Source organism: Oncorhynchus keta, chromosome 1, assembly GCF_023373465.1.
Source record: "Oncorhynchus keta strain PuntledgeMale-10-30-2019 chromosome 1, Oket_V2, whole genome shotgun sequence".
Taxonomy (NCBI): Eukaryota; Metazoa; Chordata; class Actinopteri; order Salmoniformes; family Salmonidae; genus Oncorhynchus; species Oncorhynchus keta.
Genome location: NC_068421.1, coordinates 36,929,005 through 36,955,842, shown reverse-complemented (window position 1 = coordinate 36,955,842; position 26,838 = coordinate 36,929,005). Strand labels below are relative to the sequence as shown.

Genomic DNA, 26,838 nt, shown 5'->3' with positions numbered 1-26,838 from the left:
TATGAAGGGTTCATCTTTGATCAAAAGTTGAGTTGTTGAAGTCCATAGTCCATTGCTGTGCCTATTCTGCCTATTTACATAATTTCAACACAATTTCTGAATGATATAGCTTTCCTCAGCAAATTATTTAATACAGGTCTGTATCTGTCTCTGTCCTAAAACTGAAAAGAACTGCATGTAGCCAGCCTAACAGTCGGAACAAGAGTATTGGTTGCTCCTGTCTATTCATAACCAATAAGCGCAGTGTTGCTATGCATTATCGCTGTATTGGTTGGCGGACACGGCTGTCAATTTGTCTCCAGACGAAGTACAGTGTGATTCTGTGCAATTACATCAAACTCGGTCTGGGCACCGCGCGCTTGAAAGCATTGCGTCTGCACGACTTTCCAGGCTGGAGAGGAAATTTACTCGAAAGGAATGCGAAGAAGGTTTTAGGTTTGGCATTGCTACGAGGAAAACGAGGAGGTGCGACTTTTTAAGTGGTCAACATATATTTTTCTTCTATTCAAAGGTAAATCTATGTAAATCATTGCCATAACGCGTGTGTATACACACACACACACACACACACATTTGTGTTGTAATGGGGAATCGTTTGCTGTCATAATAATTATTAAATTACATTTCAGTTGCATAATGAAATGGTTGACCGTTATGGTGGAATAGGCTTTTATAATTGAATTGCCCATTGCGGTTCAGAATGTTGCAAGCTGGTTGTTTATGTTGCGGGCATGGATGGGATGGCAAGGTCTGCAGTGGAGCTGGTTGTTATTATTATTACACGCTACGCGTGGCCTGATACTGCACCACCAGCAGTCGCAGGCAGGAATACCGTATGGGAGAATCGAGCGCAGTAACATAATCCAGCCTGCTGACAATGTCAATATAATCATATACAGTGGAGTAGCGCAAATTCCGAGCAAAACAAAAAAAAATGTTGTACAAATCAAAATATATTATATATTTGAGATTCTTCAAAGAAGCCAACCTTTGCCTTGATGACAGCTTTGCACACTCTTGGCATTCTCTCAACCAGCTTCATGAGGTCATCACCTGGAATGCATTTCAATTAACAGGTGTGCCTTGTTAAAAGTTCATTTGTGGAATTTCTTTCCTTCTTAATGTGCTTGAGCCAATCGGTTGTGTGTTGACAAGGTAGGGTTGGTATACAGAAGATGGCCCTATTTGGTATGGCAAGAACAGCTCAAATGTTTTATTTATTTATTTATTTCAGCTTTATTTAACCAGGTAGGCCAGTTGAGAAAAGTTCTCATTTACAACTGCGACCTGGCCAAGATAAATCAAAGCAGTGCGCCAAAAACAAACAACACAGAGTTATACATAAACAAAGGTACAGTCAATAACACAATAGAAAAAATCTATGTACAGTGTGTGCAAATGTACAAGAGGGAGGTAGGCAATAAATAGACCATAGAGGCGAAATAATTACAATTTAGCATTAACACTGGAGTGATGGATGTGCAGATGATGATGTGCAAGTAGAGATACTTACCCTCTTGCTCTTTTGCACCCCAGTAATAATATGGGGGTGTGCTATTTACAGATTGTCTGTGTACAGGTAAGCTGCTCTGACAGCTGATGATTAAAGTTAGAGAGGGCGATATAAGACTCCATCTTCAGTGATTTTTGCAATTTGTTCCAGTCATTAGCAGCAGAAAACTGGAAGGAAAGGTGGCCAAAGGAAGTGTTGGCTTTGGGGATGACCAGTGAAATATACCTGCTGGAGCACGTGCTACGAGTGGGTGTTGCTATGGTGACCAGTGAGCTGACATAAGGCAGGGCATTACCTAGCATAGACTTATAGATGACCTGGAGCCAGTGGGTTTGGTGACGAATATGTAGTGAGGGCCAGCCAACGAGAGCGTACAGGTCACTTTAGTGACAAAACGGATGGCACTGTGACAGTCTACATGCAATTTGCTGAGTAGTGTTGGAGGCTATTTTGTAAATGACATCGCCGTAGTCAAGGATCGGTAGGATAGTCAGTTTTACAAGGGTATGTTTGGCAACATGAGTGAAGGAGGCTTTGTTGCGAAATAGGAAGAAGATTCTAGATTTAATTTTGGATTGGAAATGCATAATGTGAGTCTGGAAGGAGAGTTTACAGTCTAACCAGACACCTAGGTATTTGTAGTTGTCCACATATTCTGAGTCAGAAACGTCCAGAGTAGTGATGCTAGTTGGGCGGGAGTGGCAGCAATCGGTTGAAGAGCATGCACTTAGTTTTACTTGCATTTAAAAGCAGTTGGAGTCCTCGGAAGGAGTGTTTGTATGGCATTGAAGCTTGTTTGGAGGTTTGTTAGCACAGTGTCCAAAGAAGGGCCAGATGTATACAGAATGGTGTCGTCTGCGTAGAGGTGGATCAGAGATTCACCAGCAGCAAGAGTGACATCATTGATATATATAGAGAAAAGAGTCGGCCCGAGAATTGAACGCTGTGGCACCCCCGTAGAGACTGCTAGAGGTCCGGACAACAGGCCCTCCGATTTGACACACTGAACTCTATCTGAGAAGTAGTTGGTGAACCAGGCGAGGCAGTCCTTTGAGAAGCCAAGTCTGCCGATAACAGTGCGGTGATTGACAGAGTCGAAAGCCTTGTCTTTTATTAATGGCAGTTATGATATCGTTTAGGACCTTGAGCGTGGCTGAGGTGCACCCATGACCAGCTCGGAAACCAGGTTGCATAGTGGAGAAGGTATGGTGGGATTCAAAATGGTCGGTGATCTGTTTGTTAACTTGACTTTCAAAGATTTTAGAAAGGCAGGGCAGGATGGATATAGGTCTATAACAGTTTGGGTCTAGAGTGTCTCCCCCTTTGAAGAGGGGGATGACCACGGAAGCTTTCCAATCTTTGGGGATCTCAGATGATACGAAAGAGAGGTTGAATAGGCTAGTAATAGCGGTTGCAACAATTTTGGCGAATAATTTTAGAAAGAGAGGGTCCAGATTGTCTAGCCCAGCAGATTTGTAGGGATCCAGATGTTTTTTTAGCTCTTTCAGAACTTTCAGAGCTGTCTGGATTTTGGTGAAGGAGAAGCGGGAGAGGGGGGCTTGCTGCAGGGGGTGCTAAGATGTTGGCCGGGGTAGGGGTAGCCAGGTGGAAAGTATGCCCAACCATAGAAAAATGCTTATTGAAATGATCAATTATCGGATATTTATCGGTGGTGATAATGTTTCCTAGCCTCAGTGCAGTGGGTAGCTGAGAGTAGGTGCTCTTATTCTCCATGGACTTTACAGTGTCCCAAAACTTTTTGGAATTAGTGCTACAGGATGCAAATTTCTGTTTGAAAATGCTAGCCTTAGCTTTCCTAACTGACTGAGTATATTGGTTCCTGACTTCCCTGAAAAATTGCATATCGCGGGGGCTATATCTGTTCTTGGGCAGGGTTTTTTAAGATGGATAGGAAAGCACTTTTAAAGAGGAACCAGGCATCCTCTACAGACAGGATGAGGTCAATATCCTTCCAGGATACCTGGGCCAGGTCGGTTAGAAAGGCCTGCTCGCTGAAGCGTTTTAGGGAGCTTTTGACAGTGATGAGGGATGGTTGTTTGACGTCTGACCCATTACGCACACAGGCAATGATCGCTGAGATCCTGTTTGAAGACAGCAGAGGTGTATTTAGAGGGCAAGTTGGTCAGGTTGATATCTAAGAGGGTGCCCATGGTTACATATTTAGGGTTGTACCTGGTAGGTTCCTTGATCATTTCTGTGAGATTGAGTGCATCTAGCTTAGATTGTAGGACCAGGGTGTTAAACATGTGCCGGGTTAGGTCACCCAACAGTGCGAGCTCTGAACATAGATGGGGGGCAATCAATTCAGATCTGGTGTCCAGGGACATTTGGGGGCTGAAGGTGTTCTATAAAAAGCGGCAACGGTGAGAGACTTGTTTTTGGAAAGGTGGATTTTTAAAAGTAGAAGCTCTAATTGTTTGGGCACAGACCTGGATAGTATGACAGACCTCTGCAGGCTATCTCTGCAGTAGATTATAACCCCGCCCCCTTTGACATGTTCTATCTTGTCAGAAAAAGTTATAGTTAGGAATGGAAATTTCTGGATTTTTGGTGACCTTCCTAAGTCAGGATTCAGACACGGCTAGGACATCCGGGTTGGCAGAGTGTGCTAAAGCAGTGAATAAAACAAACTTAGGGAGGAGGCTTCTGACGTTAACATGCATGAAACCAAAGCTTTTACGGTTACAGAAATCAACAAATGAGAGCGCCTGGGGAATGGGAGTGGAGCTTGGCGCTGCAGGGTCTGGATTAACCTCTTCATCACCAGAGGAACAGAGGAGGAGTAGGATAAGGGTACAGCTAAAGGCTATAAGAACTGGTCGTCTAGTGCGTTCGGAACAGAGAGTAAAAGGAACAGGTTTCTGGGTGCGGAAGAATAGATTCAAGGCATAATGTACAGACAAGGGTATGGTAGGATGTGAATACAGTGGAGGTAAACCTAGGCATTGAGTGAAGATGAGAGGTTTTGTCTCTAGAGACACCATTTAAACCAGGTGAGGTCACCGAATGAGGTGGAACAAAAAGGCTAGCTAAGGCATATTGAGCAGGGCTGGAGGCTCTACAGTGAAATAAGACAATAATAACTAACCAAAACAGCAATGGACAAGGCATATTTACAATAGGGAGAGGCATGCGTAGCCGAGTGATCATAGGGTCCAGTGAATAGCTAGGCGAGCTGGAGACACGGCGATTCAGACAGCTAGCAGGCTGGGGATAGCAGGTTAGCAGAAGGGCCTTAGGGGAACTTTGCGATGGAAGAGCCTGTTGGAACCCCTAAGACGTTTTTTCGGCAGAACAGTCGTGATGGATCGGTGGGGCTCCATGTCGGCAGTATTAGGGTCCAAGCCAATTGGCAAAATAGGTATTGTAGCCCAAGAAGTGGCTGATGGACCTCTTCAGCTAGCCGGGAGATAGGCCTAGCACGAGGCTAGCTCCAGGCTAACTGGTGCTTGCTTCAGGACAGAGTCGTTAGCCCGGAGTAGCCACTCGGATAGCAGCTAGATCGCTGCGATGATCCAGGTGAAAAGGTTCAGAGTTTGCGGTAGGAATCCAGAGATGTGGAGATGTGGTCGAGAAAAAGCAGTCTGATATGCTCTGGGTTGAATCGCACTGTGCAGACTGGCAGGAGTTGACCAGGCTGAGGCTAGCTGATGACCGCTAGCAGTGGCTAACTGACTACTAGCTAGTAGCTAGTTAATTGGCTAGCTTCTGTTGGGGGTTCTGGTCCTAAAGTATAAAAAATAGCAGATCCATACCACATTGGGAGAGGCGGGTTGCAGGAGAGTATGTTGAAGTTGAGGTTAAAAATCTTAAAAATCTATTCAAAATATATACGAAGAAAAAATAAGATATACACGGGACAAGACAAGACAAATACGTCTGACTGCTACGCCATGTTGGATTGCAAATAAGCAAAGAGAAACGACAGGCCATCATTACTTTAAGACATGAAGGTCAGTCAATCTGGAAAATTTCAAGACCTTCTAAAGTTTCTTCAAGTGCATTCATAAAAAAAGTGCTATGATGAAACTGGCTCTCACGAGGACCGCCACAGGAAAGGAAGACCCAGAGTTACCTCTGCTGCAGAGGATAAGTTAACTGTACCTCAGATTGCAGCCCAAATAAATGCTTCACAGAGTTCAAGTAACAGACACATCTCAATATCAACTGTTCAGAGGAGACTGCGTGAATCAGGCCTTCATGGGGTTGATTTGCTTCAACGAAACCATTACTAAAGGACACCCATAAGAAGAATAGACGTGCTTGGGCCAAGAAACACGAGCGATGGACATTAGACCGGTGGAAATATTTGGTCTGATGAGTCCAAATTAGAGATTTTTGGTTCCAACCACCATGTCTTTGTCATACGCAGAGCATGTGAATGGATGATCTCTGCATATGTGGTTCCCACCGTGAAGCACAGAGGAGGAGGTGTGATGGTGTGGGGGTGCTTTGCTGGTGACACTGTCTGATTTATTTAGAATTCAAGGCACACTTAACCAGCATGGCTCCCACAGCATTCTGCAGCGATACGCCAAAACACACCTTCAGGCTGTGTAAGGGCTATTTGACCAAGAAGGAGAGTGATGGTGCTGCATCAGAAGACCTGGCCTCCAAAATCACCCGACCTCAACCCAATTGAGATGGTTTGGGGTGAGTTGGACCGCAGAGTGAAGGAAAAGAAGCCAACAAGTGCTCAGCATATGTGGGAACTTCTTCAAGACTGTTGGAATAGCATTCCTCATGAAGCTGGTTGAGAGAATGCCAAGAGTGTGCAAAGCTGCCATCAAGGCAAAGGGTGCTTACTTTGAAGAATCTCAAATATAAAATATATTTTGATTTGTTTAACCCTTTTTTGGTTACTGATTCCATGTGTTATTTCATAGTTTTGATGTCTTCACTATTATTCTACATTGTAGAAAATAATGAAATAAAGAAAAAAGTGTGTCCAAACATTTGACTGGTACTGTATGTCCGCCCCTTGAAGGCTCATACAGATCAAATAAGGGAAAACCCCAATAACTGTCCACCCTCAAGATCAGATAAGAGGATTTGAGATTCAGTCTGCTGCAGTCAGTGATGTAACGCATCGCTATGCTGTCTGTTGCCCCTGAAAAAGACAAGAGAAAGAGAGAGAGAGAGGAAACTACATAAAGCCTCCCATTGGAGCTGTGGAGCTGTGTGCTCTGAAGGACAGCTACTGTAGGGCCCCAAACACAAGGATGCACGCTTCCCAGTCCGTCTCTATCTCTCTCTCTCTCTCTCTCTCTCTCAGTCCCCTGGCTGCTATCGCTATCATTGTCCCTCTGACTGTTTGACCGCAGCAGCAGCTCCTCTCCGGTTACATAAGCAAGGTTGTTGTTGTGATACCAGGGAGGACCTTTGGCTGGTAAGTGATGTGGCATGTAGTCTGGCACCCAGACTATACCAATACCATTCAGCTCAGCACATCAGCCTTCAGGGGCGATGATGTGTCAGAAAAACACGCTGGCAGTTTTTGCAAGCTCAGACAGCTTTGGCGGATCCTATCCATATTATATTTGAAGAATTATTTTACAGGGAGAGAATTTGTGTTTTGGTTAGTCTTTGGGCTTATTCTTAGCTGTCTTAGATTTTCTTCTGTGATATGAAACAAAGAAGCTTTGGTGCAAAGCAGGGTAGGCCTCTACTTGTTGTGCTGTGTTGTTGTAGGGGCTGCATTTAGTCTACAAACAAATGCTGGGTCTTGAAAGAGATCCTTTTCTAGATGGGCGCATCAAAAGATGATCTGGTGTTTGAAAATGAGTGAAGGATTCTTCAATGTGTCCGTCATCCTCTTACCTAAGAAACAACAGGTGCAACACATGTTGAGTTAAAGAATAAAATGTTAGATGCAAGTGAATATACAGTGCATTCGGAAAGTATTCAGACCCCTTGACCTTTTCCACATTTTGTTACGTTACAGCCGTGTTCTAAAATTGATTACATCGTTTCCCCCCCCCTCATCAATCTACAGGTTTTTAGAACTGTTTGGAAATGTATTTAAAAAAATGTAAATATCACATTTACCCTTTACTCAGTTCTTTGCTAAAGCACCTTTGGCAGCGATTACAGCCTCGGGTCTTCTTGGGTATAACACTACAAGCTTGGCACACCTGTGTTTGGGGAGTTTCTTCCATTCTTCTCTGCAGATCCTCTCAAGCTCTGTCAGGTTTGATGGGGAGTGTCGCTGCATAGCTATTTTCAGGTCTCTCCAGAGATGTTCAAGTCCGGGCTCTGGCTGGGCTACTCAAGTACATTCTGAGACTTGTCCTGAAGCAACTCCAGCATTGTCTTGCCTGTGTCTTTTAGACTCGTTATCTGTTGGAAGGTAAACCTTCACCCCAGTCTGAGGTCCTGAGGGCTCCGCAGCACGTTTTCATCAAGGATTTCTCTGTACTTTGCTCGGTTCATCGGTCCCTCGATCCTGACTAGTCTCCCAGTCCCTGCTGCTGAAAAACATCCCCACAGCCAGGGTTGGGTAGGTTACTTTCTAAATGTAATCCGTTAGTTACTAGTTACCTGTCCAAAATTGTAATTAGTAACATAACTTTTGGATTACCCAAACTCAGTAACATAATCTGATTACATTCCGTTACTTTTAAATTACTTTCCCCTTAAGAGGCATTAGAAGAAGACAAAAATGTATGTTACCAATTGAACAACATCTATTGCAGGGTAAATCAATGTTAAAGTTTACATAGCTGGCCATATATGGATGTTACATTTTACTTTATGGGTTGGTTATGTAGGCTTCTTCTAACCCATCACTTTCTACTACATATAATAATACAATTTAAATGATAGACTTCATTTTTTTTTTAATGTAAAGATATCAGAATTCCAGTCATTCCAATAAATGTTGTACCCCTTGATCTTCAAGAATAGGACTTGGAAATATGGAATTATAGATTAGACTAATTGTTTTATCTGAGCATGACCCCAAAACTAAGGAATTATTATCCAGCCCAACTCTGTTGTTTATGATTTTGTTGTCATGGAGGACTGACTGGGCTCATTGATTCAAGTCGAACAATAAATGCTGCGCTCATGGAATGACATGCTTTAAGCACTATTGAAAAGTGCTATTTACACGTGAAAAATGAATGCCATATGCTGCATTTGCTATAGGCCTATTGTTGACCTTTTTGTTGGTGACACTTTGATGTGTTGATAATATGCAGCTGTTTAAAGGGCAAATCCACAGATAAAACAATCACAAAACGGCTGTCCTGCCTCTGTTTTGGTTAAAGGCTGAGGGATGGGCCTGGAGAAATGTAACCACTTAATGGACAGAGCTATGGAGGCAAGGACTGACCATCCATGGTATCAACATTATAGTTTGAACCATGTTATGAGGCTATACAGTGTTTGTTAACATTTACAACGTTTACAAACATTGAAGAAAACAATCTTATATTTTTGGTTCTCATGGAGTGTGACATTTGAACTCATGAGGCATTTATAAGTTATATTCTTCAAGAATCGATACAATGTAACGGCGTTCTTCGTTTGTCGAAAGCGAGTCGGACCGAAATGCAGCGTGGTGGTTACTCATGACTTTAATAGAAAAAAGTGACACATGAAATAACGATACAAAACAACAAATGGAACGTGAAACCTAATTACAGCCTATCTGGTGAAACTACACAGAGACAGGAACAATCACCCACGAAATACAAAGCGAAACTCAGGCTACCTAAATACGGTTCCCAATCAGAGACAACGAGAATCACCTGACTCTGATTGAGAACCGCATCAGGCAGCCAAGCCTATACAACACCCCTAATCAGCCGCGATCCCAAATACTACAAACCCCAATACGAACCACAACATATAAACCCATGTCACACCCTGGCCTGTCCAAACATATAACGAAAACACAAAATACAATGACCAAGGCGTGACATACAATCAATCAATACAGTACCAGTCAAAAGTTTGGACACCTACTAATGCAAGGGTTTTTCTTTATTTTTACTATTTTCTACATTGTAGAATAATTGTGAAGACATCAAAAGTATGAAATAACACATATGGAATCACATAGTAACCAAAAATGGTTAAACAAATCAAAATATATTTGATATTTGATATTCATCAATGTAGCCACCCTTTGCCTTGATGACAGCTTTGCACACTTTTGGCATTCTCTCAACCAGTTTCACCTGGAATGCTTTTCCAACAGTCTTAAAGGTGGTCCCAAAGGTGTTCCCATATGCTGAGCACTAGTTGGCTGCTTGTCCTTCACTCTGTAGTCCAACTCAACCCAAACCATTTCAATTAGGTTGAGGTCAGGTGATTGTGGAGGCCAGGTCATCTGATGCAACACCATCACTCTCCTTCTTGGTCAAATAGCCCTTACACAACCTGGAGGTGTGTTGGGCCATTGTCCTGTTGAAAAACAAATGACAGTGTCACCAGCAAAGCACCATCACACCACCTCCTCCATGCTTCACGGTGGGAACCACACATTTGGAGATCATCCGATCACCTACTCTGCGTCTCACAAAGTGTGCGAGTTTAAGTATATGTCCATTAGGCCTATGGATTTATTTGTTTTATCAGCAAGAATTAGATTGAGCAATAAAAGCCTCACTTTTATTACATAGGCTGGGATCCGCACTATGCAGCTGTTGCAAGAGCGCATTTTTCACTGGCTGTCCACTGGTTTAAAAACAATGATTGATAGGCAGCTTAAACATCTTGAATTCAACAATTATTGGGTTCCAATACACATTTAGATTTGTGAACAGCCATCGACAACAACCACAACAAACCATCTGTAAGGCGCAAATAGCTAAATGAGAGCGCTGCAGTGTGATTCACATCAATGCGCTATGTAGATACCAATAATAAGTGATATCTGCATTGCTGTAGACTACACCACTGCTGTCATCCTTACCTCCAACCGTTTATTCAAGTTGGATAATCTTTGGATGCCGACAGCAGCCGCACTATTGGAAGACATAGCTTGGACTGTAGCCTACAAAAGCCTATTCCTGCTCTTTTCCCATTATCCATCAAACACATTTGGTGTGTCATCATAGTGGTCTCTGACTTATGGTCAGACTCGCTCACGTTGAACAAATTTAAACTTGCGCATTTTTCAATGCTGATTTGAATGTCATTTTGAAAACATCCTTTGTGAATTTAAAAGTAATCCTCGAAGTAATCATCTAGTTTTTCAAAAGTATCTAATCTGATTACAATATTTCTGCTGGTAAAGTAATGGATTACAGTTAGTTTGTTTTGTAATCCCTTACATGTATCGGATTACATGTAATTACATGTAATCCGTTACTCCCCAACCCTGCCCCCAACCCTGCCCACAGCATGATACTGCCACCATTCAGGCCAAAGAGTTCAATCTTGGTTTCACAAGACCAGAGAATCTTGCTTCTCATGGTCTGAGAGTCCTTTAGGTGCCTTTTGGCAAACTCCAAGTGGGCTGTCATGTCCCTTTTACTGAGGAGTGGCTTCCATCTGGCCACTCTACCATAAAGGCCTGATTGGTGGAGTGCTGCAGAGATGGTTGTCCTTCTGGAAGGTTCTCCCATCTCCACAGAGGAACTCTGCAGCTCTGTCAGAGTGACCATTGGGTTCCATTCTCCCGCGATGGCCCAGTTTGGCCGGGCAACCAGCTCTAGGAAGTGTCTTGGTGGTTCTAATCTTCCATTTTAAGAATGATGGAGGCTACCGTGCTTTTGGGGAACTTCAATGCTGCAGACATTTTTTATGTACCCTTCCCCAGATCTGTGCCTCGACACAATCCTGTCTCGGAGCTCTACGGAAAATTCCTTCGACCTCATGGTTTGGTTTTTGCTCTGACATGCAACGTCAACTGTGGGACCTTATATAGACCGGCGTGTGCCTTTCTAAATCATGTCCAATCAAGTACATTTACCACAGGTGGACTCCAATCAAGTTGTAGAAACATCCCAAGGATGATCAATGGAGACAGGATGCACCTAAGCTCAATTTTGAGAGTCTCATAGCAAAGGGTCTGAATACTTGTTTTATTTTCAATACATTTGCAAACATTTCTAATAACCTGTTTTCACTTTGTCATTATGGGGTATTGTGTGTAGATGGATTAGGGGAAAAAAATATTTAATAAGGCTGTAATGTAACAAAATGTGAAAAAGTAAGCGGGTCTGAATAATGTCCGAATGCATTGTATTCACCTGCTATTTCTATATCTGTTACTCTCTTTTTATACATATGTTACATGGAGATGTAATATCTCTTAAAGCGGAGAGACTTGGACAAATCATTTTCCATATCTGAGTCGAGGATGGAAAATCATTACTAATGGAGGTGATTTGGAAGGATAATTTGATTTTGAGACTCAGCTCTCATTTCATCTCTCGAGTCACTGACTTGCACTGGAAAAGCTTGGGAATAGATCCTTTGGATGGAAAGTGGGAAAGTGACTCAGTGAGTCAAAAGGCAGTGACATAAGGTTTCTCTTTCACAACACTTCATTTCCCCATGTCAACATACTATATCAACACTGCTGTTGTAAGTGTGTGCGTGAGTGATGTCCCCATGAGACAGAAATAGACCTAGATAATCAAACGACCCGTTACAGAGTGTGGTTGACTCGTCATCCATTAGCCACGGAACATATTGGATTCATAGAGCACTGCTTTGATGTAAACTGCAACTAAATATATTGGAGCTGCATTTAGCTCCATATTTCAAGATAATGTCAGGGCAGGCCTTGAACCTGCTAGTTGACCGATATAAATGTCTCTCTCTAAGGCTGTTTGACTAGATGAACCTCATTACACCCAGGGTTTATTGCAGGGTTGGGGTCAATTCAGGAAGTTCCCATTCCAGTTTTCTTCAATGTGTTTCAGTTAGGTACATGTAGAATTGGAATTTATAGTTTACTTCCTGAATTGACTGAATTGAAATGGAATTGACCACAAGCCTGGTTTAGAGTAACAACCTGTTCCTAATTGGAGTCTATGGAGATTGTGGAGATTACTTGGATCTGTGCTAAGCTGTGCTTTAGCCTTATCCTCACATTTTCGTCCTAAAATGACAGAGAGAAAGGAAAGGCTTTGGTGTTAAATTATGTGTGCTTGCGTGTGTGTGTGTTAGTGGGCACGCAAGACCTCTGAGTGGTCTCTTTATGCCCTGGTCCCACACGGTTGGCTCAGAGGCAGAAGCCGACAGAGAAAACAAGGGCATGTCTTAAGGCTTATAGCACACAGCCTTTCCCTTACAAGCCTCTTTGTGTTAACAGTCTAGAGTGAAATCATTTTAAAGCCACTGTCTCTTAGTATAATACAAGGATCATGATATCACAGTCTATGCTTGTTGACATTTGTCGTCCATCATAGGCTACACACACATTCATGTTCTGTCATGCTCCACTGCAAAGTAATTTGCCTACTGTACTTCATATGCAGAGAACATATGGAGGCAAACAGATTTTCTTATTTTACACACAATGATATATATTATGCAGCAATATAAAGTTATCCCTGTGGGAGCTCATATATATAAAAGACAATCCAAGGTACTCAAGTTAAAATGTCTTTATATCCACAGATCTGTTTGTGCTGTGTTGCCAACAACCTACACAGGGATTAGGTCAAAAACAACAACGAGGTTTCGAGTATAGACCACCTTCATCACAGTGTGCTTCTCCTGTGCTCCGCTTCACCAGGTGTGTGCCTCCCGCCCCGCCCCCCACCACGGCCCTCACCTGTGTATTGCGGTGCTTCCCCTGCGAGCCTAGCTGGGCCGGCAGCCCTTTCCTGCACCGCCCCCCCACCCCGCCCCACCCGATGGTCAGGATGACACGCTCCAAGACCTTCCAGGCCTACCTGCCCAGCTGCCACCGAACTTACAGCTGCATCCACTGCAGAGCGCACCTGGCCAACCACGACGAGCTCATCTCCAAGGTGAATACTGACTGTTTAACATACCGACCAAAACCGTCCATCCCCTAATGACACTGCTTGCTCTAATAGTGTTTCCCTCAATCTATTCCACGTTTCCTTTAAAGAGCCACAGAACATGGCGATTGGCACCTATGTTTTTCTGTTGCTCATTAGAAAAACTAGATTTGAGTCCCGGATGTGTGTTTCCTGACCGATTCCGCAATTGGTTAATGATGTTTAAGATAACTCAAGAAATATGTCATTCGTTTTGACATTTTTGCCAAGGATATTTTAGTCACGCAATTTTAGATCTAACTAAGGTGGTTGGTGCAGTATTTCTCAAGTAAAAACATGATTGACGTGTTGTCTTATGTAAACAGTTGGAAGTGCTGGGTAGGTCTGTCTCACTGTCTATGCTATTGGATTGAGAGAAATCACTGCAGCTGTTCGCCCAATGTTAGTGGGCAAATGGACATCTTCGTTTATCTGTTGTGACTCACGAATGTTCCAAACTGAATTTTAGACAAGACTTATCCTATTTACACTTTGTAGTACATTTTTACACTAGAATAACTGTTTCTGACTCATATCCGTTTTCAAAGAGATTTGTTGCTTTATAAAGGCAGTCACTCTTTAAAGCCCAGCACTAACACAACTGGGTGGTGTTCATTAGGGCATGCAGTGGAAAACATTAAAAAAATGTTTTACAACAGAAAATAAGAGGTATTTTTGACAAATCCAGGTAGACAGTCCCTGTTTCAGTCCGTTTACCTCTGTTTTGTGCCAAATTAATTTGACCCTGAATCTACTAATCAAGAGTTTGGTGATAAATTGAATCCGGTATGTAAGGGAAAAACTGCCCTAATATGCAAGTCATTCCCAAGAGAGAGAATGAGAGAACATGCTACTGTTAGGCTCTAGGGCTTACATGAAAGAGAGGTCCATCTTAACGTGACTTCCCTGGTTAAATAAAGGATATTCTGTATAAATACTGTAGTTTTTACAGATTAATTAGAATTTCAATGCATCGCACAGTAATAACTGTAAAGGTTTGAGTGCTTGCTGCAGCTGTCTTTAAAGCTCTACTAGCTGACTCCTTCACACTTGGACCTAGTATTACAGCTGACGCTGCCCTTTCAGACGGGAAACGAGCCTACTGCACCTCTGTGTCGCTCATTTCACAGCCATCTTACTTCTACAGCTTGTGTGTTTGTGTGTGTTTGTGTGTTAGAATATTACTTTTTCCTTGTGTTACACTATGTAAAGTAAACCCTCACCTGTACAAAAAGCATCTGTCTGTCTGTCTGTCTGTCTGTCTGTCTGTCTGTCTGTCTGTCTGTCTGTCTGTCTGTCTGTCTGTCTGTCTGTCTGTCTGTCTGTCTGTCTTAATTTAAAGGCAAAATCTGGGATATTTCCTGCTGTTCAATGATCATGTCATTGAAGTGGCGTGTGTCACGGATTCCCCCGGTACTGCAGCTCATTTCGTGCACCAGTTCCGGAGGTCTACGTCACCGGCCTCTAGGCGTCAATGAACTGTTTCATTACGCACACCTGGTTCCAAATCCCTTGCCCTTAATTAGTAATTGTGTACAGTAGAAGTCGGAGGTTTGCATACACTTAGGTTGTAGTCACTAAAACTAGTTTTTCAACCACTCCACGCATATCTTGTTAACAAACTATAGTTTTGGCAAGTCGGTATTGACATCTACTTTGTGCATGACACAAGTAATTTTTCCAACAATTGTTTACAGACAGATTATTTAACTTATAATTCACTGTATCACAATTCCAGTGGGTCAGAAGTTTACATACACTAAGTTGACTGTGCCTTTAATCAGCTTGGAAAATTCCAGAAAATTATGTCATGGCTTTAGAAGCTTCTGATAGGCTAATTGACACCATTTGAGTCAATTGGAGGTCTAACTGTGGATGTATTTCAAGGCCTACCTTCAAACTGAGTGCCTATTTTCTTGACATCTTGGGAAAATCAAAAGAAATCAGCCAATACTTCAGAAAAAATATTGTAGACCTCCACAAGTCTGGTTCATACTTGGGAGCAATTTCCAAACGCCTGAAGGTACCACGTTCATCTGTACAAAGAATGGTACGCAAGTATAAACACCATGGGACCACGCAGCCGTCATACCGCTTAGGAAGGAGACGCGTTCTGTCTCCTAGAGATTCATGTACTTTGGTGCGAAAGTGCAAATCAATCCCAGAACTGCACATGGGGACAAAGATAGTACTTTTTGGAGAAATGTCCTCTGGTCTGATGAAACAAAAATAGAACCGTTTGGCCATAATGACCATTGTTATGTTTGGAGGGAAAAGGGGGAGGCTTGCAAGCCGAAGAACACCATCCCAACCGTGAAGCACTGGGGTGGCAGCACCATGTTGTGAGGTGCTTTGCTGCAGGAGGGACTGGTGCAATTCACAAAATAGATGGCATCACAGAGAAGGAAAATTATGTGGATATATTGAAGCAACATCTCAAGACATCAGTCAGGAAGTTAAAGCTTGGTCGTAAATGGGTCTTCCAAATGGACAATGACCCGAAGCATACTTCCAAAGTTTTGCCAAAATGGCTTAAGGACAACAAAGTCAAGGTATTGGAGTGGCCGTCACAAGGCCCTGACCTCAATCCTATAGAACATTTGTGGGCAGAACTGAAAAGTGTGTGTGAGCAAGGAGGCCTACAAACCTGACTCAGTTACACCAGCTCTGTCAGAAGGAATGGGCCAAAATTCACCCAACTTATTGTGGAAGGCTACCTGAAACGTTTGACCCAAGTTAAAACATTTAAAGGTAATGCTACCAAATACCAATTGAGTGTATGTAAACTTCTGACCCATTGGGAATGTGATGAAAGAAATAAAAGCTGAAATAAATCATTATCTCTACTATTATTCTGACATTTTACATTCTTAAAATAATGTGGTGATCCTAACTGCCATAAGACAGGGACATTTTTCTAGGATTAAATGTCAGGAATTGTGAAAAACTGAGTTTAAATGTATTTGGCTAAAATGTATGTAAACTTCTGACTTCAACTGTACATGTGCCCTCTGTTCGCCATTGTCTCTTTCGGTTATTGTTCCCATGTTCGTTGGTCTTGTGAGTACATGTGTTTTGTTGTTTTGTCTTTCGTACTGCGTCTATTGTGTACTCGTTATTACGGGTCTCGTCCCGTGTGTCGTTATTACGGGTCTCGACCCGTGTGTCGTTATTACGGGTCTCGTCCCGTGTGTCGTTATTACGGGTCTCGTCCCGTGTGCTGTTATTACGGGTCTCGTCCCGTGTGTCGTTATTACGGGTCTCGTCCCGTGTGCTGTTATTACGGGTCTCGTCCCGTGTGTCGTTATTACGGGTCTCGTCCTGTGTGCTGTTATTACGGGTCTCGTCCCGTGTGTCGTTATTACGGGTCTCGTCCCGTGTGTTGTTATTACGGGTCTCGTCCCGTGTGTCGTTATTACGGGTCTCGTCCCGTGTGTTGTTATTACGGGTCTCGTCCCGTGTGTCGTTATTACGGGTCTCGTCCCGTGTGTCGTTATTACGGGTCTCGTCCCGTGTGTCGTTATTACGGGTCTCGTCCCGTGTGCTGTTATTACGGGTCTCGTCCCGTGTGTCGTTATTACGGGTCTCGTCCCGTGTGCTGTTATTACGGGTCTCGTCCCGTGTGTCGTTATTACGGGTCTCGTCCTGTGTGCTGTTATTACGGGTCTCGTCCCGTGTGTCGTTATTACGGGTCTCGTCCCGTGTGCTGTTATTACGGGTCTTGTCCCGTGTATTTATTAGAGGTTTTACCTCGCTCTTTTGTTTTGTGTTTAATGCTGACTGCTGAGGATACTCCTCCTTTTTAACCTACTTATCTTCTTCTCCTGCAGTCTTTCCAGGGGAGCCAAGGCAGAGCTTATCTGTTCAACTCAGTGTGAGTATCACGGTGTCTACATGTAGTTACAGTACAGCCATGATCCAGTCCTCAGCCCGCGAGCACAATCACAATCAGAATGAAATGAAGATGCTCATTCCTACTGTATGAACATGGTCCCTATCTAGCTCAGTATGAAGTGCCTTCTGGGTAATATTATCTAGTGTGTGTGAGTGGGCGTGTTATGACTCAGTATAGATGGGCAACCTTTACGAATCTCTCTCTCTCTCTCTCTCTCTCTCTCTCTCTCTCTCTCTCTCTCTCTCTCTCTCTCTCTCTCTCTCTCTCTCTCTCTCTCTCTCTCTCTCTCTCTCTCTCTCTCTCTCTCTCTCTCTCTCTCTCTCTCTCTCTCTCTCTCTCTCTCTCTCTCTCTCTCTCTCTCTCTCTCTCTCTCTCTCTCTCTCTCTCTCTCTCTCTCTCTCTCTCTCTCTCTCTCTCTCAGGGTGAACGTGGGGTGTGGGCCGGCGGAAGAGAGAGTGTTGCTCACGGGGCTCCATGCTGTGGCAGATATCTACTGTGAGAACTGCAAGACAACTCTGGGTTGGAAATATGTGAGTGTAAGAGTGTGCACATGTCGGAGGGGGGTAGAACAATGGCAGATACTGTATCTAGAGTGGCAGATACTGTATCTAGAGTTAGAGCGGATAGGCATTGGCACATTACCTTCATTAGTAATACCTTTATTACCTTATTAAATCATTGTAGGATTGAAACACTGTGAACTAATAAAGGTTTTGGAACAATTGAGTGTGCAGGCCCTACTTCACTCTTCATGTTATCTTATTGACATGGATGAGTTCTGGTTTTAGTTTTGGACCATGAGACTATTTTGGACCCATCATTCCTAACATCAGTGTAACATTTCAGTACATAGGCTGACTCATAGGGATTCCTTGCAGTCCCAATCTTGATCTAAGGGGCATATTTCTCATGATGTAGGCCTATACATTTTCTAAGTACTCAACAAACCAAACTTGACCCCCTTCCCCTAGTTCAGAGATGGTGGTCATTCATGATGGACCAGAGCTGTGCTGTCCACATTTACATACATTACATTTAAGTCATTTAGCAGACGCTCTTATCCAGAGCGAACACTGAGATAACTGTAGTGATTCAAGACCAGTTTGACCAGCAACAAGAACAACTGCTTATCCAATCACAAATTAGACAAAGGGTTAGAATGCATTCAAAAAAAGGTCAGTTTTTATGTATACAGAATAAGTAGGCCCTATAAATAATGTAGCCTATATACTGTAATTATGTAGCCTACAAATAATGTAGCCTATATACTGTATAATGTAGCCTATAAATAATGTAGCCTTTATACAGTATAATGTAGCCTATATATAATGTAGCCTATATATATATATATATATATATATATTTATTTATTTATTTATTTATATATATATATTTATTTATATATTTATTTATTTATATATATATATTTATATATTTATATATATATTTATATATTTATTTATATTTAAATATTTATTTATATATATTTATATATTTATTTATATTTATTTATTTATATATATATTTATATATTTATTTTTATTTATATATTTATTTATATATATTTATATATTTATTTATATATATATATATTTATATATTTATTTATATATATTTATATATTTATTTATATATTTATATATATATATTTATATTTATTTATATTTATATATTTATTTATATATTTATTTATACTTATATATTTATTTATATATTTATTTATATATATTTATATTTATTTATTTATTTATATATTTATATATACACAGTGCCTTGCGAAAGTATTCGGCCCCCTTGAACTTTGCGACCTTTTGCCACATTTCAGGCTTCAAACATAAAGATATAAAACTGTATTTTTTTTTATGAAGAATCAACAACAAGTGGGACACAATCATGAAGTGGAACGACATTTATTGGATATTTCAAACTTTTTTAACAAATCAAAAACTGAAAAATTGGGCGTGCAAAATTATTCAGCCCCCTTAAGTTAATACTTTGTAGCGCCACCTTTTGCTGCGATTACAGCTGTAAGTCGCTTGGGGTATGTCTCTATCAGTTTTGCACATCGAGAGACTGAAATGTTTTCCCATTCCTCCTTGCAAAACAGCTCGAGCTCAGTGAGGTTGGATGGAGAGCATTTGTGAACAGCAGTTTTCAGTTATTTATACAGTGTATATATATATACTGTGTAATGTAGCCTGTATGTAATGTATCCTATATACAGTATACTGTAGCCTATATGTAATGTAGCCTATATACTGTAATGTAGCCTATATTTAATGTAGCCTATATACTGTATAATGAAGCCTATATAATGTAGCATATATACAGTATATTGTAGCCTATATACTGTATAATGTAGCCAATATATAATGTAGCCTATATATAATGTAGCCTATATATAATGTGGCCTATATACAGTATAATGGATCCTATACATAATATACCCTCTAACCTGTATAATGTATCCAATATTTAATGTAGCCTGTATACAGTATAATGTAGCCTATATATTGTATAATGTAGCCTATGTATAATGTAGCCTACATAGAGTCGAAGTCAGAAGTTTACATACACTTAAAATGAGTTTTTCAACCACTCCACACATTTCTTGTTAACAAACTATAGTTTTTGCAAATCAGACCGATTATTTCACTTATAATTCACTGTATCACACTTCCAATGGGTCAGAAGTGTACATACATTAAATTGACTATGCTTTTAAACAGCTTGGAAAATTCCAGAAAATTATGTCATAGCTTTAGAAGCTTTAGATAGGCTTATTGACATTATTTGAGTCAATTGTAGGTGTACCTGTGGATGTATTTCAAGGCCTACCTTCAAACTGAGTGCCTCTTTTGTTGACATTATGGGAAAATCAAAATAAATCAGCCAAGACCTCAAAATAAAAATTGTAGACCTCCACAAGTCTGGTTCATTCTTGATAGAAATTTCCAAACGCCTGAAGGGACCATGTTCATCTGTTCAAACAATAGTACGCAAGTATAAACACCATGGGACCACGCAGCCGTCATACCACTCAGGAAGGAGACGCGTTCTGTCTCCTAGAAATGAACGTACTTTGGTGTGAAAAGTGCAAATCAATCCCAAAACAGCAGCAAAGACCTGGTGAAGATGCTGGAGGAAACCGCTACAAGTATCTATGTCCACAGTAAAACGAGTCCTATATCGACATAACCTGAAAGGCCGCTCAGCAAGGAAGAAGCCACTGCTCCAAAACCGCCATAAAAAAGCCAGACTACGGTTTGCAACTGCACACGGGGAAAAATATTGTACTTTTTGGTCTGATGTGGAAGGAAAATTACGTGGATATATTGAAGCAACATCTCAAGACATCAGTCAGGAAGTTAAAGCTTGGTCACAAATGGGTCTTCCAAATGGACAATGATCGCAAGCATACTTCCAAAGTTGTGGCAAAATGGCTTAAGGACAACAGTCAAGGTTTTGGAGTGGACATCACAAAGCCCTGACCTCAATCCCATGGAAAATGTGTGGGCAGACCTGAAAAAGTGTGTGCGAGCAAGGAGACCTACAAACCTGACTCAGTTACACCAGCTCTGTCAGGAGGAATTGGCCAAAATTCAACCAACTTATTGTGGGAATTTGAGCTATTTTAGTGCATGTATAATATATCCTATATATAATGTAGCCTAGATATAATGCATTGTGTAGCCTGTATATAATGTAGCCTGTATATATGTGGCCTCTGTACAGTATAATGTAGCATGTGTATATATAATGTAGCCTATACAGTGGGGCAAAAAAGTATTTTGTCAGCCACCAATTGTGCAAGTTCTCCCACTTAAAAAGATGAGAGAGGCCTGTAATTTTCATCATAGGTACACTTCAACTATGACAGACAAAATGAGAAAAAACATCCAGAAAATCACATTGTAAATTTATTTGCAAATGATGGTGGAAAATAAGTATTTGGTCAATAACAAAAGTTTATCTCAATACTTTGTTATATACCCTTTGTTGGCAATGACAGAGGTCAAACATTTTCTGTAAGTCTTCACAAGGTTTTCACACACTGTTGCTGATATTTTGGCCCATTCCTCCATGCAGATCTCCTCTAGAGCAGTGATGTTTTGGGGCTGTTGCTGGGCAACACAGACTTTCAACTCCCTCCAAAGATTTTCTATGGGGGGGTTGAGATCTGGAGACTGGCTAGGCCACTCCAGGACCTTGAAATGCTTCTTACGAAGCCACTCCTTTGTTTCCCGGGCAGTGTGTTTGGGATCATTGTCATGCTGAAAGACCCAATCATGTTTCATCTTCAATGCCCTTGCTGATGGAAGGAGGTTTTCACTCAAAATCTCACGATACATGGCCCCATTAATTCTTTCCTTTACATGGATCAGTCGTCCTGGTCCCTTTGCAGAAAAAAAGGCCCAAAGCATGATGTTTCCACCCCCATGCTTCACAGTAGGTATGGTGTTCTTTGGATGCAACTCAGCATTCTTTGTCCTCCAAACACAACGAGTTGAGGTTTTACCAAAAAGTTATATTTTGGTTTCATCTGACCATATGACATTCTCCCAATCTTCTTCTGGATCATCCAAATGCTCTCTAGCAAACTTCAGACGGGCCTGGACATGTACTGGCTTAAGCAGGGGGACACGTCGGGCACTGCAGGATTTGAGTCCCTGGCGGCGTAGTGTGTTACTGATGGTAGGCTTTGTTACTTTGGTCCCAGCTCTCTGCAGGTCATTCACTAGGCCCCCCCGTGTGGTTCTGGGATTTTTGCTCACCGTTCTTGTGATCATTTTGACCCCACGGGGTGAGATCTTGCAGATCGAGGGAGATTATCAGTGGTCTTGTATGTCTTCCATTCCCTAATAATTGCTCCCACAGTTGATTTCTTCAAACCAAGCTGCTTACCTATTGCAGATTCAGTCTTCCCAGCCTGGTGCAGGTCTACAATGTTGTTTCTGGTGTCCTTTGATAGCTCTTTGGTCTTGGCCATAGTGGAGTTTGGAGTGTGACTGTTTGAGGTTGTGGACACGTGTCTTTTATACTGATAACAAGTTCAAACAGGTGCCATTAATACAGGTAACGAGTGGAGGACAGAGGAGCCACTTAAAGAAGAAGTTACAGGTCTGTGAGAGCCAGAAATCTTGCTTGTTTGTAGGTGACCAAATACTTATTTTCCACCATAATTTGCAAATAAATTCATTAAAAATCCTACAATGTGACTTTCTGGATTTTTTTTCTCATTTTGTCTGTCAAAGTTGAAGTGTATCTATGATAAAAATTACAGACCTCTACATGCTTTGTAAGTAGAAAAACCTGCAAAATCGGCAGTTTATCAAATACTTGTAGTGGTTTCTTTGCAGCAGTTTGACCATGAAGGCCTGATTCATGCAGTGTCCTCTGAAAGGTTGATATTGAGATGTGTCTGTTACTTGAACTCTGTGAAGCATTTATTTGGGCTGCAATCTGAGGTGCAGTTAACTCTAATGAACTTATCCTCTGCAGCTGAGGTAACTTTGGGTCTTCCTTTCCTGTGGCTGTCCTCATGAGAGCTAGTTTCATCATGCACTCAAACAAAAGTTCTTTAAATTTTCCGGATTGACTGACCTTCATGTCTTAAAGTAATGATGGACATTCGTTTCGCTTTGCTCATTTAAGCTGTTCTTGCCATAATATGGACTTGGTCTTTTACCAAATAGGGCTATCTTCTGTATACCACCCTTACCTTGTCACAACACAACTGATTGGCTCAAATGCATTAAGAAGGAAAGAAATTCAACAATTCACTTTTAACAAGGCACACCTGTTAATTGAAATGCATTCCAGGTGACTACCTCATGAAGCTGGTTGAGAGAATGCCAAGAGTGTGCATAGCTGTCATCAAGGCAAAGGGTGGCTACTTTGAAGAATCTGAAATATAAAATACATTTTAATTTGTTGAACACTTTTTTGGTAACTATATGTTTACATATGTGTTATTTCATAGTTTTGATATTTTCGCTATTATTCTACAATGTAGAAAATAGGCAAAATAAAGAAAAACCCTTGAATGAGTAGGTTTGTCCAAACTTTTGACTGGTACTGTATATCTATGATATAGATGGGGACAGCTTTATATTTGCACTGAAATATAATTCTGCCTCCATGTTCAGTACTTAGTAAAGGTGATATTTCTAGTAGCAGGTCAACGTGGAACACACAACCGCTCCACATACCAGCTGTCCCGTTTATCAGCATGGCTTTATGCCCGGTTGTCACTGCCACTTCCTCCAGACCTGTGGGGGGGAGGGGAGGGGGTCGTTATGACTCACTCATACCTCACACGTCTGCCCAGATATAACGATAGCGGGACGAGGCCATTAATATCTCTGAAACGGTTGTTTCTACACCGCCGTCCAAGTTCCACAGACGCTTGACCCAGTAGACTTCCAGACCGTGTAACCTGATAACTCCTCTCTACGCTTGAATAGGAAAGACTAAACAGGATATTGAGATGTACAGTAAAAACACATTTGACTAGATTTGTAATCTGCAGTAGCCTGCAGCACTTTCTGCAATGCTCCATTATATAAAGTGGTTCAGAGGTGAAATCAGAGTACAGTGTTTTCAATGGCAATGAGTGTGAAGTTTATCATCCTGGAAAAGCCTAATCTTCTCTCTCCCCTTCCTCCCTCTATCTCTCCCCCCCTCTCTCCCCTTCCCCTCGCTATCCCCTTTCCCTCTACCACTCCCCCCTTCTCTCTCCCCTTTCCCTCTCTTTCCCTCCTTCTCTCCCTCCTCCTCTCTCCCCTTTCCCTCTCTTTCCCTCCTTCTCTCCCTCCTCCTCTCTCCCCTTTCCCTCTCTTTCCCTCCTTCTCTCCCTCCTCCTCTCTCCCCTTTCCCTCTCTTTCCCTCCTTCTCTCCCCCTTCTCTCTCCCCTTTCCCTCTCTTTCCCTCCTTCTCTCCCTCCTCTCTCCCCTTTCCCTCTCTTTCCCTCCTTCTCTCCCCCCTTCTCTCTCCCCTTTCCCTCTCTTTCCCTCCTTCTCTCCCTCCTCCTCTCTCCCCTTTCCCTCTCTTTCCCTCCTTCTCTCCCTCCTCCTCTCTCCCCTTTCCCTCTCTTTCCCTCCTTCTCTCCCTCCTCCTCTCTCCCCTTTCCCTCTCTTTCCCTCCTTCTCGCCCTCCTCCTCTCTCCCCTTTCCCTCTCTTTCCCTCCTTCTCTCCCTCCTCCTCTCTCCCCTTTGCCTCTTTTTCCCCTCCCCCTATCCCTCCCTCCCTCTTTCTCTTCCAACACCCTGACAATCCCCTACAGGAGCATGCCTTTGAGAGCAGTCAGAAGTACAAGGAGGGGAAGTTCATCATCGAGCTGGCCCACATGATCAAGGACAACGGCTGGGACTGAAAGACGAAGCGTCATCCGTGACTCGGTTTGGGGTTGAATGGGGGTGGATGGGAGGAAAGGAGCCGAGTGTGTGGGTGAGTGTGCGACTTTGATTTACCATGGACCTCTGTCCTCCCCTCCTGATGACACACCAGCAGCCTCCAGGGTGGAGGTAGTAGGGGAGTGTGTGTGTGAGGCTGTAGTAGCAGCCTGGCCTGCCCCTCTGGGCTCTGTGTGTGTCTGGACTGGAGGAGGATGTCATTGGGGATGGATGGACACCACCAGACACACACGCAATGGCAAGCAAACACACACACACACACACACGTGCACACACACACACGTGCACACACACACACACACACACACACACACACACACACACACACACACACACACACACACACACACACACACACACACACACACACACACACACACACACACACACACACACACACACACACACACACACGCATGTCCCAGACCAACATCCAAGCCTGATGGGTAGCTCTTTAGATAGAGAGCCAGGCCAAGGCCAGTAATGTTGTGTTACTATCTATGTTAGGGCGGGTTGACCTGCAGTGTGAGGAGAGACCAGGCCCTGGCAGGGTCAGTAGCCTTGGCTTAAACAGCTGATGGGAGCTCTCGTCTGTATGTGAATGAGATGGCCTAAGATGATTATCCCCAAATCCAGTTGATCTGATCCACCCAAGGCCGTGCCAGCTGGGACAGTGATGAGGCCTGGTGTTAAGGTTTGGCACTGAGGACTGTGGGGGCTGGGCGGGGGAAGGGTTGAGGGGAGGTGGGTCAGGGAGAGGGCAGGTCCTGATTCTGGATTCGAGTCCATCCTGGTTGTGGGGTTGTAGGTACAGCTGGTTGCACAGCCGTGTGATCCAGTCCAGGTCTTACCGGCAGCAGCTTTTGTTGTGCGAATCAGGATGTTAGGGAGTGTGAAAGGATTCAAGGATATGTCTAAACTCTGAGAAGAATCTGATCAGTCAGTGCTTTGGCTCTCTCCATTATCCGTAGATGCCTGAAATCATGTCTTGTGATGTTTGGATACTTCATGTGGTGTGTCTGATGTAAGTTAAGATACATCTACCATCACCACTTTGGATTAAATTTGAACTATAGAGTTAAACATCTTTGACTTTTGAAACTCTGATTTGAACAGGCTTGGAGATTTGGTTCTAGTGTTTTGGCCTGGTATGGTAACTGAAAGCAGTTGGGATGTGGAGGCCTTTAGGAGATGCTCTTATGAAGTTCTGAAGCTTTCTTTCAGTCTTGGATGATCATAGCAGTTCATAGATTGTTACACACACTCTAATTTACAACCTGGCCCTCACATAAAACACTGAACAGAAAAGCCGTACAGTAGACCTGTGGATTTTTCTAAACAGAAGCCAACTAAGCAACACAACTAATCAAACCAATCTCCCTGGTATCCACGGCAACTGACTGGCAGTCCAGAATTCCAATCAGAGGCTGTAGAAGTCCCTAGCACAACCAAAGAACACACCCATCTACAATAAATTGACCAAACACAAGATACATTTTTTTTGCTTGTGTCAAAGTGTTGCACAACATGGGGTTGAGAATTGTTGTTGAAAGCCAAGGTTATGGATAGCCTTTCTGTGATATAATGCATTATGATTTTTGTAAATGACAGATCTTAATATATACATATATTATAATTTATGTCAATCTCTGTGTTACTAAATGTAAATAGTAATATGTGATGTCTCTTATCTATGATCGTCATGATTATGAATATGATTTGGATTCTTGCCATGCTTTCTCTCTGGTATATCCCTCGTCGGTTGAACAATATTTACTACTTTTTTACTCTTTTGAAAATGTTTCAATTTTAGTGTCTTTTGTAAAGGAGGAGATAGGAGTGACAATATCATTGGAACTTGGTCAATTAAAGCATCACCTTGGTACCTGTATTGGGTGTGTTCTGCGTGCTATGTTGGTCTTGGATATACATCACCATAATGTATCAATTAGAGTAGTGACGTAGACTAGGGTAGTGACGTAGAATAGGGTAGTGACGTAGAATAGGATAGTGACGTAGAAT

General features: G+C 42.3%; 1 protein-coding gene across 1 annotated transcript; it reads left to right on the top strand.

Moving 5' to 3' along the window:
* The first annotated feature begins 263 nt into the window (after positions 1-263).
* On the top strand, positions 264-26,707 carry LOC127931353 (protein yippee-like 2). Its single transcript, XM_052523561.1, has 5 exons — positions 264-511; positions 13,236-13,473; positions 17,337-17,380; positions 17,823-17,931; positions 24,687-26,707. The coding sequence occupies exons 2-5, from the start codon at positions 13,357-13,359 to the stop codon at positions 24,774-24,776; spliced, it is 360 nt and encodes a 119-aa protein (XP_052379521.1). The 5' UTR covers positions 264-511; positions 13,236-13,356; the 3' UTR covers positions 24,777-26,707.
* The last annotated feature ends 131 nt before the right edge of the window (positions 26,708-26,838 follow it).

Coding starts and splice junctions, on each gene's coding strand:
- LOC127931353 (XM_052523561.1), top strand. CDS start 13,357: ATGGTCAGGATGACACGCTCCAAGACCTTCCAGGCCTACCTGCCCAGC. Junction 13,474..17,336: donor ACGACGAGCTCATCTCCAAG/GTGAATACTGAC, acceptor CTTCTCCTGCAG/TCTTTCCAGGGGAGCCAAGG. Junction 17,381..17,822: donor GCTTATCTGTTCAACTCAGT/GTGAGTATCACG, acceptor TCTCTCTCTCAG/GGTGAACGTGGGGTGTGGGC.